An 11,866-nucleotide genomic window follows, 5' to 3' on the forward strand; every position below is an offset into this window, starting at 1 on the left:
TAACAAGTTATAACATTTTATTAGTACAATACATGGTACAATATATGTATAAAAAAATAGGGCTGTACGAATACCAGAATTGGCTTAAAATATTTGTCATGATGAAACAGGGACCCATTTGTATGATTGTATATAATTTTATTATGCCAAAACAAGTAGCGACGTCTAGTTGGCGTACAATCGGTCACATGGTACGTACCTATGTGATATGAAATAGGTACGCCCAAGTATATAGAATACATACATGGAGCAATGCATAGTAAAGAACACAGGTAGATTAACATAAGTTTTGTTTAAAATTTTCTGAGCTGTATTGCGTATATGTGGTGATCGGGTATATACCTATACTTGATTGACTTTCTCAAGTTGATATATGTGAATATATTGTATCTCTTCTCGCCTGAACATCTCATTCTTCTTGTCCTTCATTTCCTGAAGATGACTTACGAAAGTGGGAGAAACGTTGAAACCCTCTTTAAAGTTGACAGGGTTCAAATCGGAAAACGTATTCACTTTTAGAACCGGAAAGGTTTAGCGAAAAAAGTTTTTGGTATCCTTGAATCATTTGCGGCCTATACCTACTGTGCCTATACTGCTGATTTGGTTGAGTACTTCTGTTTTTATTTATGCAATACTAGTTATTATTTAGTTACTTTTTTATGTTACAGATTACAGGGGAGGGCAATATCACGCAATATACTCTCCCCTCCCTGGTGATCAAAAAATAAAGATGTCATGTTTAGCATAGGTAGTATTTCCCGCACATCTGACGTTCTAGGTATTTTTAATTATTGTGTATATATATTGGCAGCACTGATTGTCAAATACAAAATCTGTTATCAGTTGCGGCATTGCAAGATTTATAGTAATTCTTGGAATCTAGGAATATTTCAAAACGAATAGGTAAATTATGAATATTTGTAGTTTACATTATATCCGAAGTTTTGCAATATTATCCAAATTTTAAAAGTTTAGCGATAACTTTATGAAAATGCTATAGTTCAAAAAATAACCTTATTAAAACTTAACTGACTTTGAAGAATTTATATATAACTACATGCTCAAATTAAGTCTTTGTTATCCATGTTCAGAACTGCTTAAGAATCACTTTGATTGTTTATTGTTTTACCTAACTTTTTTGTTCAACGGCAAAGTTAGTAATGTTTCTGTTCTTTGTGTACACGATTTGGCAACGTTGTTCTGTCACTCAAAAATGGATGCCGCTGTAGCATCAACAGTGCCCGATAATGTGTTGGAAGTAATATTTTCATATTTATCTCTTCATGATTTGAGAAACTGTTCTTTAGTGTGTAAAAGATGGTATAGTTTTTTAAATGATGAAAATAATGACGTGTGGAGGTTACACTGTATTCGCAAACTTGCTGAGGAAGCATTAAAATCAGACTTATTGTCTTCAGTTCCTACTTATAAGGCGAAGTTAAGGGCCTTTTATCATGCATGGAATCCGAATGATTGTTCTAGAAATATATATATTAAGCCTAATGGGTTTACACTACACAGAAATCCCGTAGCTCAAAGTACTGACGCATCAAGGGGTAAAATAGGTTTTCGACATGGGAGACATGCATGGGAAGTTATTTGGGAAGGTCCGCTGGGGACGGTGGCAGTAATAGGCATAGCAACAAAGGACGCACCGCTACAGTGCCACGGTTATGTTGCTCTGTTAGGTTCGGACGATCAAAGTTGGGGCTGGAACCTGGTAGATAATCATTTGTTGCACAATGGAGATGCTCAAGGGAATTATCCCTTACTTAATAATGCTCCAAAATATCAGGTATGAAGATTTTATCAATTTTTTTTAATATGAAAGGTAATTATTTATTTATGGTAGGTTGGTGAGAGAATTAGAGTAATTTTAGACTGTGACGACAACACGCTGTCATTTGAAAAAAACTACGAGTTTTTAGGAGTCGCGTTTAGAGGTAAGTTGCTTCAAATTCAGGTAAAATGTAATAAAAATTTATTAATGTATTACAGGATTGCCAGATAAGAAGTTGTATCCTACAGTCTCAGCAGTGTATGGAAATACGGAGGTCTCTATGGTTTATCTCGGACCACCATTAGATGGCTAACACAGCTAGAAACGCAAGTTAGCTTACCATTAAAAATAACTGAAAAAGGGGAATGAATGTTTCAAGTTGGTCATTCAGGATAGTAAGGTTTGCCCATGTGATACTTACATTTTACTTCAGTCATACTTCCATTAAAGAACATGTAGGACAAATTTAACAATGGTAGAATTAGACTTTTTATAAAAGTAAAGTAGAGTAAGAGTGGTGCATTTGAAGTATGTGTTATCACAACCTAAGAATAAGAGTCCATCAAAAGGAATTGAATTACTTTCTCACTTTTAATGCAGTGAATGTATATTTACTCATTTTTAGTACTGATTTGTTTTGAACTGTACTTACATCAAATGCACTATATCATTTTGCCATATTTCGTGACCTGATTCTTAAAGTTAGTTTTTTTTTTCAAACAATGCTTGATGACTTAAATAACAAAAGAGAGCGTTTTTTGTTTGAAACTACTCAAAAATGAATATTAATGCGGGTTTTTTAAATCCATTGTGTTCAGAGTTTGAAATAGGTGCTTTTGTTGTGACATTATTACCATACCAATATCCCTTATAATGTTAGAGGACTTGTTTTTGCAACATTTGTTATTATAATTGATGTAGAACTGTCTTCATTTGAATTAGCATTTTTATCACAACAAACATTGTTGAATTTCTTTTTAATAAACAAACTACGTATTTCATGTAAAAGTGAAATTAATAATTCAAGGAAGTATGGACACACGTTATTCGTGGTTTAAGAGAGACACTAAAATTTGCTTAATAAATTTGTCAGAATTGTTAAAACAGTTCTAAATATATTGTGCCTTAATAAGATTTTACTTTTTCTCATGTTACACAAAGTAGTATTTTTTATTGTGTAAATTCTAATTGATGCCGTAAGCTAACAGTATCATATTTAGCTACTCATATTAAAAATATCAACTGTAACATGACTAAATATGAAGAATATTGTTCACTACACTACTCCTGTTAGTACTACTACTATTTTTGTTTCAGAATTTTTGAAAGTATTTTTGGTACAGTATTTTGCTAGAAAATGCATTTTTTTATAAGCATTGAGTTTCAGTAATTGAAGTAGTACTTTAAGGGTACATTTTTCTTGCAAATGTTGTTAAACATCATATTTTCGATTTCGCGTTGACATTCATATTCAGACAATTGTGAAAAAGACGGTTATTTTCACATATAGTGGGGAATAATAATGCCACGCTTATTATAAAGGTTGACATTACTTACTGATTTTTGCAGAGTCTTCAGGGTCAAGAAAACAGACTTTGGAATCACGTATGGTGTATGTACTTGAACAAACGGATGTAATCGACGTAATTAAAGATAATTAACCTGAACTGCACTATCTGGTACATTTTTTGTCATAAAATATTAAGGGATGATCGTTTTTTCTGAGACACATGAAGTCGCATTAATTCAACAATTTCTGTAACTTTGATTCATTAACAAAGAAAAAAAAATGTTACAGGTCAGGTAACTTGCTTCCACCTAAACGTTGCTCTGATCAAATTTATTCATATTTTTTAAAATTTCGACACTTGCTTCATTTTTGACAATTCTCTGTATGTGAAAGGCAGTTCTATGACTTTTGTAATAACTTCGAATGCATTTACTATAGCAGTGATGAACAAAATTCATTAATTGATTAAAGTGACATGTGATTAAATTTATTGCAGTAAGACTACACATGGTTTCCATATGCTTGAGTCCACAGTCAGTGTAGTCTCCTAAAGTTAATTTAAAAAAATAAGCCACTGTTGCCTTGTAGTTTTGGCAAAGAATCAAGTATCCTTTACGTTAAATTATTAATATTCTTTTCTGTGATATTTTGAAAATATTATTTACAATTCGTTTTGTAAGCATAAGACTTAACCAGCTCTCATTTGGTTTTAGTTTTGATATTGAAGTTGATTATTGTTTATTATTGTTATTTACTCATTTTTAGTGATCTGAAGCATTTTATTAATATATTCTACTTTAATGTAGTTTTGTTAATGACAGCTAATGCAATTTTATAATTTTGAAAGTCAGTGACACTTGTCCTCACCTTTTTTTTATTTATTATTGGCGTAAGACAATGCGGTTTTCAAAGAAATTCTTAAAAACCAAATTGAGTTTTGTGAATAGAAACTTGAGAGTTTTTAAAATTTTGGGTTTTAGTAGATTTCAGTAATAAGTTAATTAGTAAAAATGTACAAGTTTTTTTACAAGGTCAGTAAGAAAATGCATACTTGAAAATACTAACTAATGTATTCATTGTACTGAAACGTTATGTTAAGAATTAATTTAATTTGTTAACTGTATTTTTAGGTTGTACTCCTGTAAATATGTATGTATGTACGTTTACATTTTTTTAAAAGTAATTAATACTTCTAGTATTAAAATTAACTCTAGTCATTTTATTACGAATGCAGTTATTCAATAATAGAATCAGTAAATGCGTATCTCGACTAGGTATGTTATAAATACTAACTACATCAGGAATTTATTGTCTTCTTACTTTTTGTTTCTTATGTTTATTTTTATAGTGCTAATTGGTTTAACAACATTCCACGAAAACATTTTTTGGTAAACATACCAGTTTAAACACTAACTCCACAGGTTTAATTTTTGCTATTGAAGTAGAGATTACAATTTCCGTTAAGATGGTATCACCTAGTGAATCTTGTATCAAAGTTAAAACTGCGTGATTGCAAAAATGAATCTTCGATTTAATTTTTTTTAACAGACCTTGTTATTTTTATTTGTTTAGCGTTTCTGTGATTTTCATGTTAGCAAGCTCAGTTAATCTTCCATAGAGCTAACAGAATGCAGTGTGAAATATTTCCAAAAACTTAATTCTCAGGGAATAAATATCTACATTAACGGAACACTAGTATTGTCAAACTTTGGCAATGCGTTATTTTACAGTGTATCTATAGAACACCGTAATATCAAATTATAGTCTTTGCCATTTCTATTGAAACACTATCTGTTTATCGTAAATTTGGCAACGTTCATATTCAGACAATTTTCGAATTAAAAGCCGTTGTCAATCAACCAAAAGCTGTTACCATTTGCTAAATTTTAAGCAACATCAACAAGTGGTGTTTCAATAGAAATGGCAAAGACAATACCAATGTAGAATTTAAGTTTCAAATTCAAGTTCGACAATTAGACTAAATTACTGTTTGAACTGTGTGAAATTTACACAATAGTATTACATTTAGTTTGTGCCAAAAATTAGTTTTCACACCCTGTAGGACATGGGATCGACATATTCAATCTTTTTTGATAGGGTGCAATCACAAATTTAATACTATCACAATAATATAATATTAATAATGATAATGAAAGATTTATTATCCAAGGGAAGACATGGTTCATGCTGAATATGTAAATAGTAATGTAATAATGTAATTCATGTGACACGCCAAAAATTGAAAAATCGAAAAATTTAAATACACAAATCCCAAAACAGAAACTTTGAAAAACTAGAAAATCGAAAAATCGATTATCGAAAAACTGATTAAATCGAGAAATCGAAATCGAAAAATTGAAAAATCGCGAAATCGAAACATTAAAAGATCGAGACGTCGAAATATCGAAAAATTGAGAAGTGGAAGTGGCAAAAAATCGAAAAATGGGAACATTCAAAATTGAAAAATTTGAACTTAAAAAACCGATAAACCGAAAAAGTGAGAAGTCGAAACATCGAAGAACTGAAAAATTAATTCCGAAAAATTGAAAAACCGGAAAATCTAAAACGTAAAAGCGGAAAATCGAAAGAAAACCGTTAAATCGAAAATTGAAAAAATTGGCATACCGAAAAACTGAAAAGTTAATTCCGAAAAATTGAAAAATCGAAAAATCTAACCACGAGAAGGCAAAAAATCGAAAGATTAGAAATCGAAACAACAAAAAAGTGAAAAACCTAAAGTTTAAAAATTCGAAAAATCAAAAAACTGAAAAATCGAAAAATCTAAGATTTAAAAAATCGCGTTATTTTAAAAAATCGAATAAGTAAAAAACCAAAAAAAAAAAAACAGAAAGGCGAAAAATCTAATAATCGAAATACATATTGAAAAATCCCAAAATTGAAAAATTCCAGAACTTAAATATTGCAAATTGAGAAATCGAAAAGTCGAAAAATAAAAAAAATCGATTAATCTGGAAATTGAGAAATCGACAAATCCAAAAATTTAGAAACGCCAAAAATCGATTATCGAAAAAATATTTTGACATTGTTGCTTACATTTTTTACTATTCTTTACAATGTATTGTATGTAGGATTAAACATACTGTATTTAGTATTAAAGATTTGTTATTGCACTCTATTTTGTGACTAAATTAAATTTCTATTGTACAAAGCGATTTTTCCAGAATTAATTCGAATCAGAAACCACTTTTTCATTTATATCTTTTTTATTAAGATTTTCAGGTGATACCACCCTATATACCCAAAAAAGAAAATTGTAATCGGTTAACAATTAACACTACAAATAGTATTTCTTTCTATGAACCCTCTTGCTTTTTAATTACCTCGTCATTACTTTAGAATAGACTTAACACGTGGTACAGTAATGTTTTAAATTTGTGTGACTTAATATTCATTTCATTTCATTACAAAATGAGGCAAACCGCACATTGTGTTCGTTCCTGTCATTTTGTCTTATAAACTTACTGCTTGGTGTGGCATTAGTCGGGTTTAGGTATTGATTTTTTTATTGTAAGATTTGAAATATTGGGCGAAATGGTACTTAAGTCAATATTTCAGATTTACTCGAATGGGATTTGATGTGGTTGTATCTTTTTTTAGAGGCGGGATACGCTTTAATGCAATAAAGTCGAATACATGAACAAAATATTGTAGTTTTTGTAAAAACGGTTCCTCGTAGTGTAGGTGATAAATGATTGTGGTGTAGAAATACGTGTGGTTAGAGCAGTATAGGTAATAGGGCAGTCCAGTGATTATAAAATCGAAATAATCGTAATTAAGTTGTGATTTTGTTTTGTTCATGTACTTCGAATTTATCAAGCGGCATTATTTTTTTGTTTAAATATATTTATTTTTACAATAGTTACCATTTTATTACAAGACATGTGCAAGTATAGTAGGTATTCATGGTTTGTACAATACGAAAATTGTTTTTAAATATAAAGATAAAATGTTGGTGGTTAGTTAATTTTGTGTATTGTTATTGTGTTTTCTAGGAAGAAGAATAGTGGTGAAAAATTGACTGACCGTGAGAAAAAAAAATTCAGCCGTGTTATATTGTTAACGATAATTTCGATCCATGTTTATTTTAGATTATGATTGCATTGCTTTAGGGAAAAAAAAATTACGTCAACCCACAATCGAGGGACATACTGCAATGAGCTACGTTTGATCAATGTGTAATTTCTGTTTTTTTACTTCCCGGGTGTAAACCAAGGAAGTATTGTAATCGAGTCCGTCGGCCGACTCTCTACTTTTACGTTTTCTCGACCTTTCATAACCCCTAGAGTGCGAAGAAATAAGTCTCCCGTCTCCGCTTGTCTGTTTGTCTATCTGAATTTTTATTATACAGATAATTTCTGAAAGTACTGGGCCAGTTGTTGTCAGATTTTGTATTTATATTAGGAATATGTAGATGGTAAAACGCTAACCAAATTTGTCTAATCATCCGTATCATGTGATGTCGTCAGTTCAAAATTGTACATAGTAAATGGGTTTTAAATTGTATAAAATAACATAGTCCTACACATGTAGTTTATGACTCCGTGTTGAGTCTTTACCCGAAACGTCCAGGTTTTTGGAAAAAAAAATAAAAAATTATAAAACATTTTGCAATTTAATGACGTCATCACAAAATTATGTAATGAAAAAACTCAGCTCGAAAATGTTGGGTATGTTTCATTGCACTTTAGGTGCGGGGGAAGTTCTGTCGAAAGAACTTTCCACCAATTTTTACTTCCCGAGCGTAAGCAAAGGAAGTATTGTAATCGAGTCCGTCGGCCGACTCTCTACTTTTACGTTTTCTCGATCTTTCATGACCCCTAGAAGACGAAGAAATAGGTCTCCCATTTCCGTCTGTCTGTCCGTCTGTCCGTCTGTCCGTCCGTCTGTCCGTCTGTCCGTCCGTCTGTCCGTCTGTCCGTCTGTCCGTCTGTCCGTCTGTTGTCCCGGATTTTTATTAGACAGATAATCTCCGAAAGTACTCGACCGATTGTTGTGAAATTTTGTACTTATATTAAGAATATCATGTAGATGGTAAAACGCTAACCAAAATTTGTCTAATCATCCCCACCACTAAAGCGATGACGTCACTTCAAAATTGTACATAGTAAATGGGTTTTCAATTGTATAAAATAACATAGTCCTACACATGTAGTTTACAACTCTGAATCGACTTTTCACCCGAAACGTCCAGATTTTTGGAAAAAAAATCAAAATTATAAAACAACATTTTGAAATTTAATTTTTAATCTGCTAACCAGAATGCTTTGAAATGTTGCAGATGTTTTAAGGCTATAAAGAGCATCATAAATCTTTAGTCAAAAAATATTTGCTTATCCCCTCCAAAAACTTGATGACGTCAGCTCAAAAGTTTGTGGAATAAATCATATCTAAAATGTACAAAATATGATGAGTCTGTACTTGTGATCTATCACTCCATTCATATTTTTTGGATTTGCATATACAGGGTGACTCAAAAAAATTAATGAATGCGTAAATATATTTTATTGATTTAATCAGGAACTACAAAACCGAATGCTCTGAAATCTTGCAGATGTTTTAAGGTCATAAAGAGCATAATAAATGTTTAGTCAAAATATATTTGCTTATCCCCTCCAAAAACTTGATGACGTCAGCTCGAAAGTTTGCCGAATAAATCATATCTAAAATGTACAAAATATGATGAGCCTGTACTTGTCATTTATCACTCCATTCATATTTTTTGGATTTGCATATACAGAGTGACTCAAAAAAATTAATGAATGCGCAAATATATTTTATTGATTTAATCAGGAACTACAAAACGGAATGCTCTGACATCTTGCAGATGTTTTAAGGTTATAAAGAGCATAATAAATGTTTAGTCAAAATATATTTGCTTATCCCCTCCAAAAACTTGATGACGTCAGCTCGAAAGTTTGCCGAATAAATCATATCTAAAATGTACAAAATATGATGAGCCTGTACTTGTCATTTATCACTCCATTCATATTTTTTGGATTTGCATATACAGAGTGACTCAAAAAAATTAATGAATGCGTAAATATATTTTATTGATTTAATCAGGAACTACACAACCGAATTCTTTGAAATCCACTGCGAAAAAAAACATAATAGGCATGCAGTCGTCACATTTCCGACAGCGAGGGAAGTACTGTGTAAACTCTTTAGACCAATTTTTTTTTGACGTTTCACAGCTTTTAGAGTAGGAAAATGCCGAGTTACTACGTATGTTGGTATTGTCAAAATGAAATTTAGGGCACCAAGTCATCTCATCACGCTTGTTAGGCACGATCCTGTCAAAGTTGACAAATATGAACTGACATGTTAACATTGCTGTCAATAATTCAGAATTGCCAACACAAAAATTTCTTTCAATCATCAAGTCGCGCGATATTTTCTTCACATTTTGGGATATGTATTTGGCAGTTAAGCTGTGAAACTGACTTTTACTTATATTATAAGCGTCAGAACTGACGTGACGATTTACATACACCTGTGTGCACCCAGGAGACTCAGTTTGCACAGAAGGCGAGACTACAAGGCTCAACTACCGAAATCAACGAAAAGAAAAAAAACAGTTTCGAGCTTAAAGTCGGACATTTTCTTGGTGTTACAGAATCTACCGGGAATTTCTGAAATTCTTACCAGTCTACGTTCAAATTTTAGATATCAAAATGTTGACCCAAATTGTTTTCTTTCTGGAGAGACGATTTAAGTACACCAGAGTGTGAATTTGAGCGTTTTCCGAAAAAAGTTGCCACGAAACTGAAATCAACAGACTTTGTTAACAAAAAGTGCTGCAATCACGCTTTTTCTTCGGTAGGAGGTTAAGCAAAGCCTGATATGTATACATACGCACGAAAATATCAGCTATACTTTGAGAATATGCCGATTCTGAATATAATTGCCTTAAAATTAAAACTTACCGATCCTTTAAGGGATCAAAAGGCAGCGTTGAAAGAGAAACCAATCCAGATGAGATTCTTAATAAAAATAAGTCTTTAAAAAACCATGAAAACGTAAACTGTTATTATGACAAGAGTTCTTTGTTAACTAAAATTCAAAGTCGGTAGGCAAAACTACTGTGATAACACTAATAACTGACACTAGTAGATCGAAGAAATACATCCAAAAAACATTAATAAATCGCCAGCTCCCAGAATATGTGCACACATCACGAACGTGAGGAACAGTTCTATTATTGTAAGCAGAACTTATCTGTTTATCCCCCCAAAAAACTGGTGACGTCATTTGAAAATTTTGCAGGATTCTATCTGCAAAATGTTCGTCTACATTTTGTAACTGATGAAGTGATGAGTCAATATTTGTAATCTTGCATATGCAGATTTTTGGAAAAAAATTCAAAACAGGACCATAAAATTTTACATTTTATTGTGGAAACTACTAAAAGTTAAGCTGTTGATGGTGTCATCAGTCTGATAGATTGTTAAGCACAATGGTGGTGCGTCGGAGTAGGCAAGACGTACCAATTTCTTGCCGTCTGCTTCAAATTCTTGCAGAGATTTCCCCGTTTTTAGTATTCTTGTTTTGACTTGGGCGGCAAAATCTTTTTTCAGATGTTCATCCCCAAATCGAAGTTCTAGGGCAGCACTGTATTTGTTTCTATCTTCTTCAGATAGAGTTCGTGGTATCTCCAGCGCTCTGCCTCGCAAAGCTATTACCAAAGCTGTCGCTTTTTGCTCTTCTTCCCAGAGATTCGCTGTGTCTGCTGCTTCGAACTGCTTCTTGTATGATGAAGGCGTCTGACCATCATAGGTGGTGGTTGAATTGTTCTGTGGGGCGTCATCACATTACATGGACTAGTTGTTGCATTTCTCATTATCTTTTCGAATTTTTTCATTTTATTCTCCATCCTACCTTCTATAGTTTTCACTCTATCTTCCATACATTTCTGTACTGATTTCTCGAACTCTTTAGTTGATGTTCCACTTCATCTTTTGTTTTCGATCCATTAAGACCACATTTTCTCCGACGAGATTTTGCATAACCTTCAAATTTATTTCTATGTCGCATCCATTGTTGAGGTCTTTCTGGATTGCCAATCGCGACTTCCGCTTCCAGGCTTTTCTTTACAGAACGCTGCCGTCATGGACGATGAGTCATCATCGCCGCACATACTAGAACCCATAGGCGTCGTACCGGGGCGGTGTATGGATTTCTTTCCTAACAATATATTATATTATCGAATATACATTATGTAATAATATTACGCCGACATACGAGTACAAACTGAAAAAAGGTACCTAACTAAGGTACCTGCGGCAAATAAGGACCGCCCAATTTGGGATCGCTGTAAATCTGATATTAGTTCTGCAGTAATAAAACAAACATTTATAATGAGTACTTTTAATAAACTTTAGAAATAAACACAAAATTAAAACTTTTTGAAGTCTTAGGGCCAGTTTATAGAATATTTTAACTGAGATTAAGTTGATCACGTATTTAACAAGCCCATTAGCGACGTCTGATTGGCGTAAAGTCGGTCACATGGTACTTTAACGCCGTGTTTAAAATTAAATCGCAATTAAATATTT

The 11,866-nt window shown here is 32.3% G+C and overlaps 1 protein-coding gene across 3 annotated transcripts; it reads left to right on the forward strand.

Annotated features, from left to right (window-relative positions):
- The first annotated feature begins 1,127 nt into the window (after positions 1–1,127).
- LOC135122545 (F-box/SPRY domain-containing protein 1) lies at positions 1,128–6,150 on the forward strand. 3 transcript variants are annotated; one of them, XR_010279408.1, is made up of 4 exons: positions 1,128–1,795; positions 1,853–1,943; positions 1,999–2,180; positions 3,350–6,150. XR_010279408.1 is itself a non-coding variant. In XM_064046789.1 (4 exons), coding segments are annotated over exons 1-4 (675 nt in total). In that variant the 5' UTR covers positions 1,211–1,257; the 3' UTR covers positions 2,094–6,150. The 3 variants fall into 3 exon arrangements, 2 of the variants coding, with proteins under 2 accessions (XP_063902858.1, XP_063902859.1); XM_064046789.1 differs by having other exon boundaries at positions 1,211–1,258; positions 1,308–1,795; positions 1,999–6,150; XM_064046788.1 differs by having other exon boundaries at positions 1,999–6,150.
- The last annotated feature ends 5,716 nt before the right edge of the window (positions 6,151–11,866 follow it).

This window comes from Zophobas morio, unplaced genomic scaffold, assembly GCF_036711695.1.
Source record: "Zophobas morio isolate AGI-343-1 ecotype UQ-CSIRO unplaced genomic scaffold, CSIRO_AGI_Zmor_V1 ptg000005l, whole genome shotgun sequence".
Taxonomy (NCBI): Eukaryota; Metazoa; Arthropoda; class Insecta; order Coleoptera; family Tenebrionidae; genus Zophobas; species Zophobas morio.

What these genes read in the sequence shown, in the direction of transcription:
- LOC135122545 (XM_064046788.1), top strand. Translation starts at nt 1,214, where the DNA reads ATGGATGCCGCTGTAGCATCAACAGTGCCCGATAATGTGTTGGAAGTA. An exon ending in ATAATGCTCCAAAATATCAG is followed by an intron (nt 1,796 to 1,852) that starts GTATGAAGATTT and finishes TATTTATGGTAG; the next exon opens with GTTGGTGAGAGAATTAGAGT. An exon ending in TTTAGGAGTCGCGTTTAGAG is followed by an intron (nt 1,944 to 1,998) that starts GTAAGTTGCTTC and finishes AATGTATTACAG; the next exon opens with GATTGCCAGATAAGAAGTTG.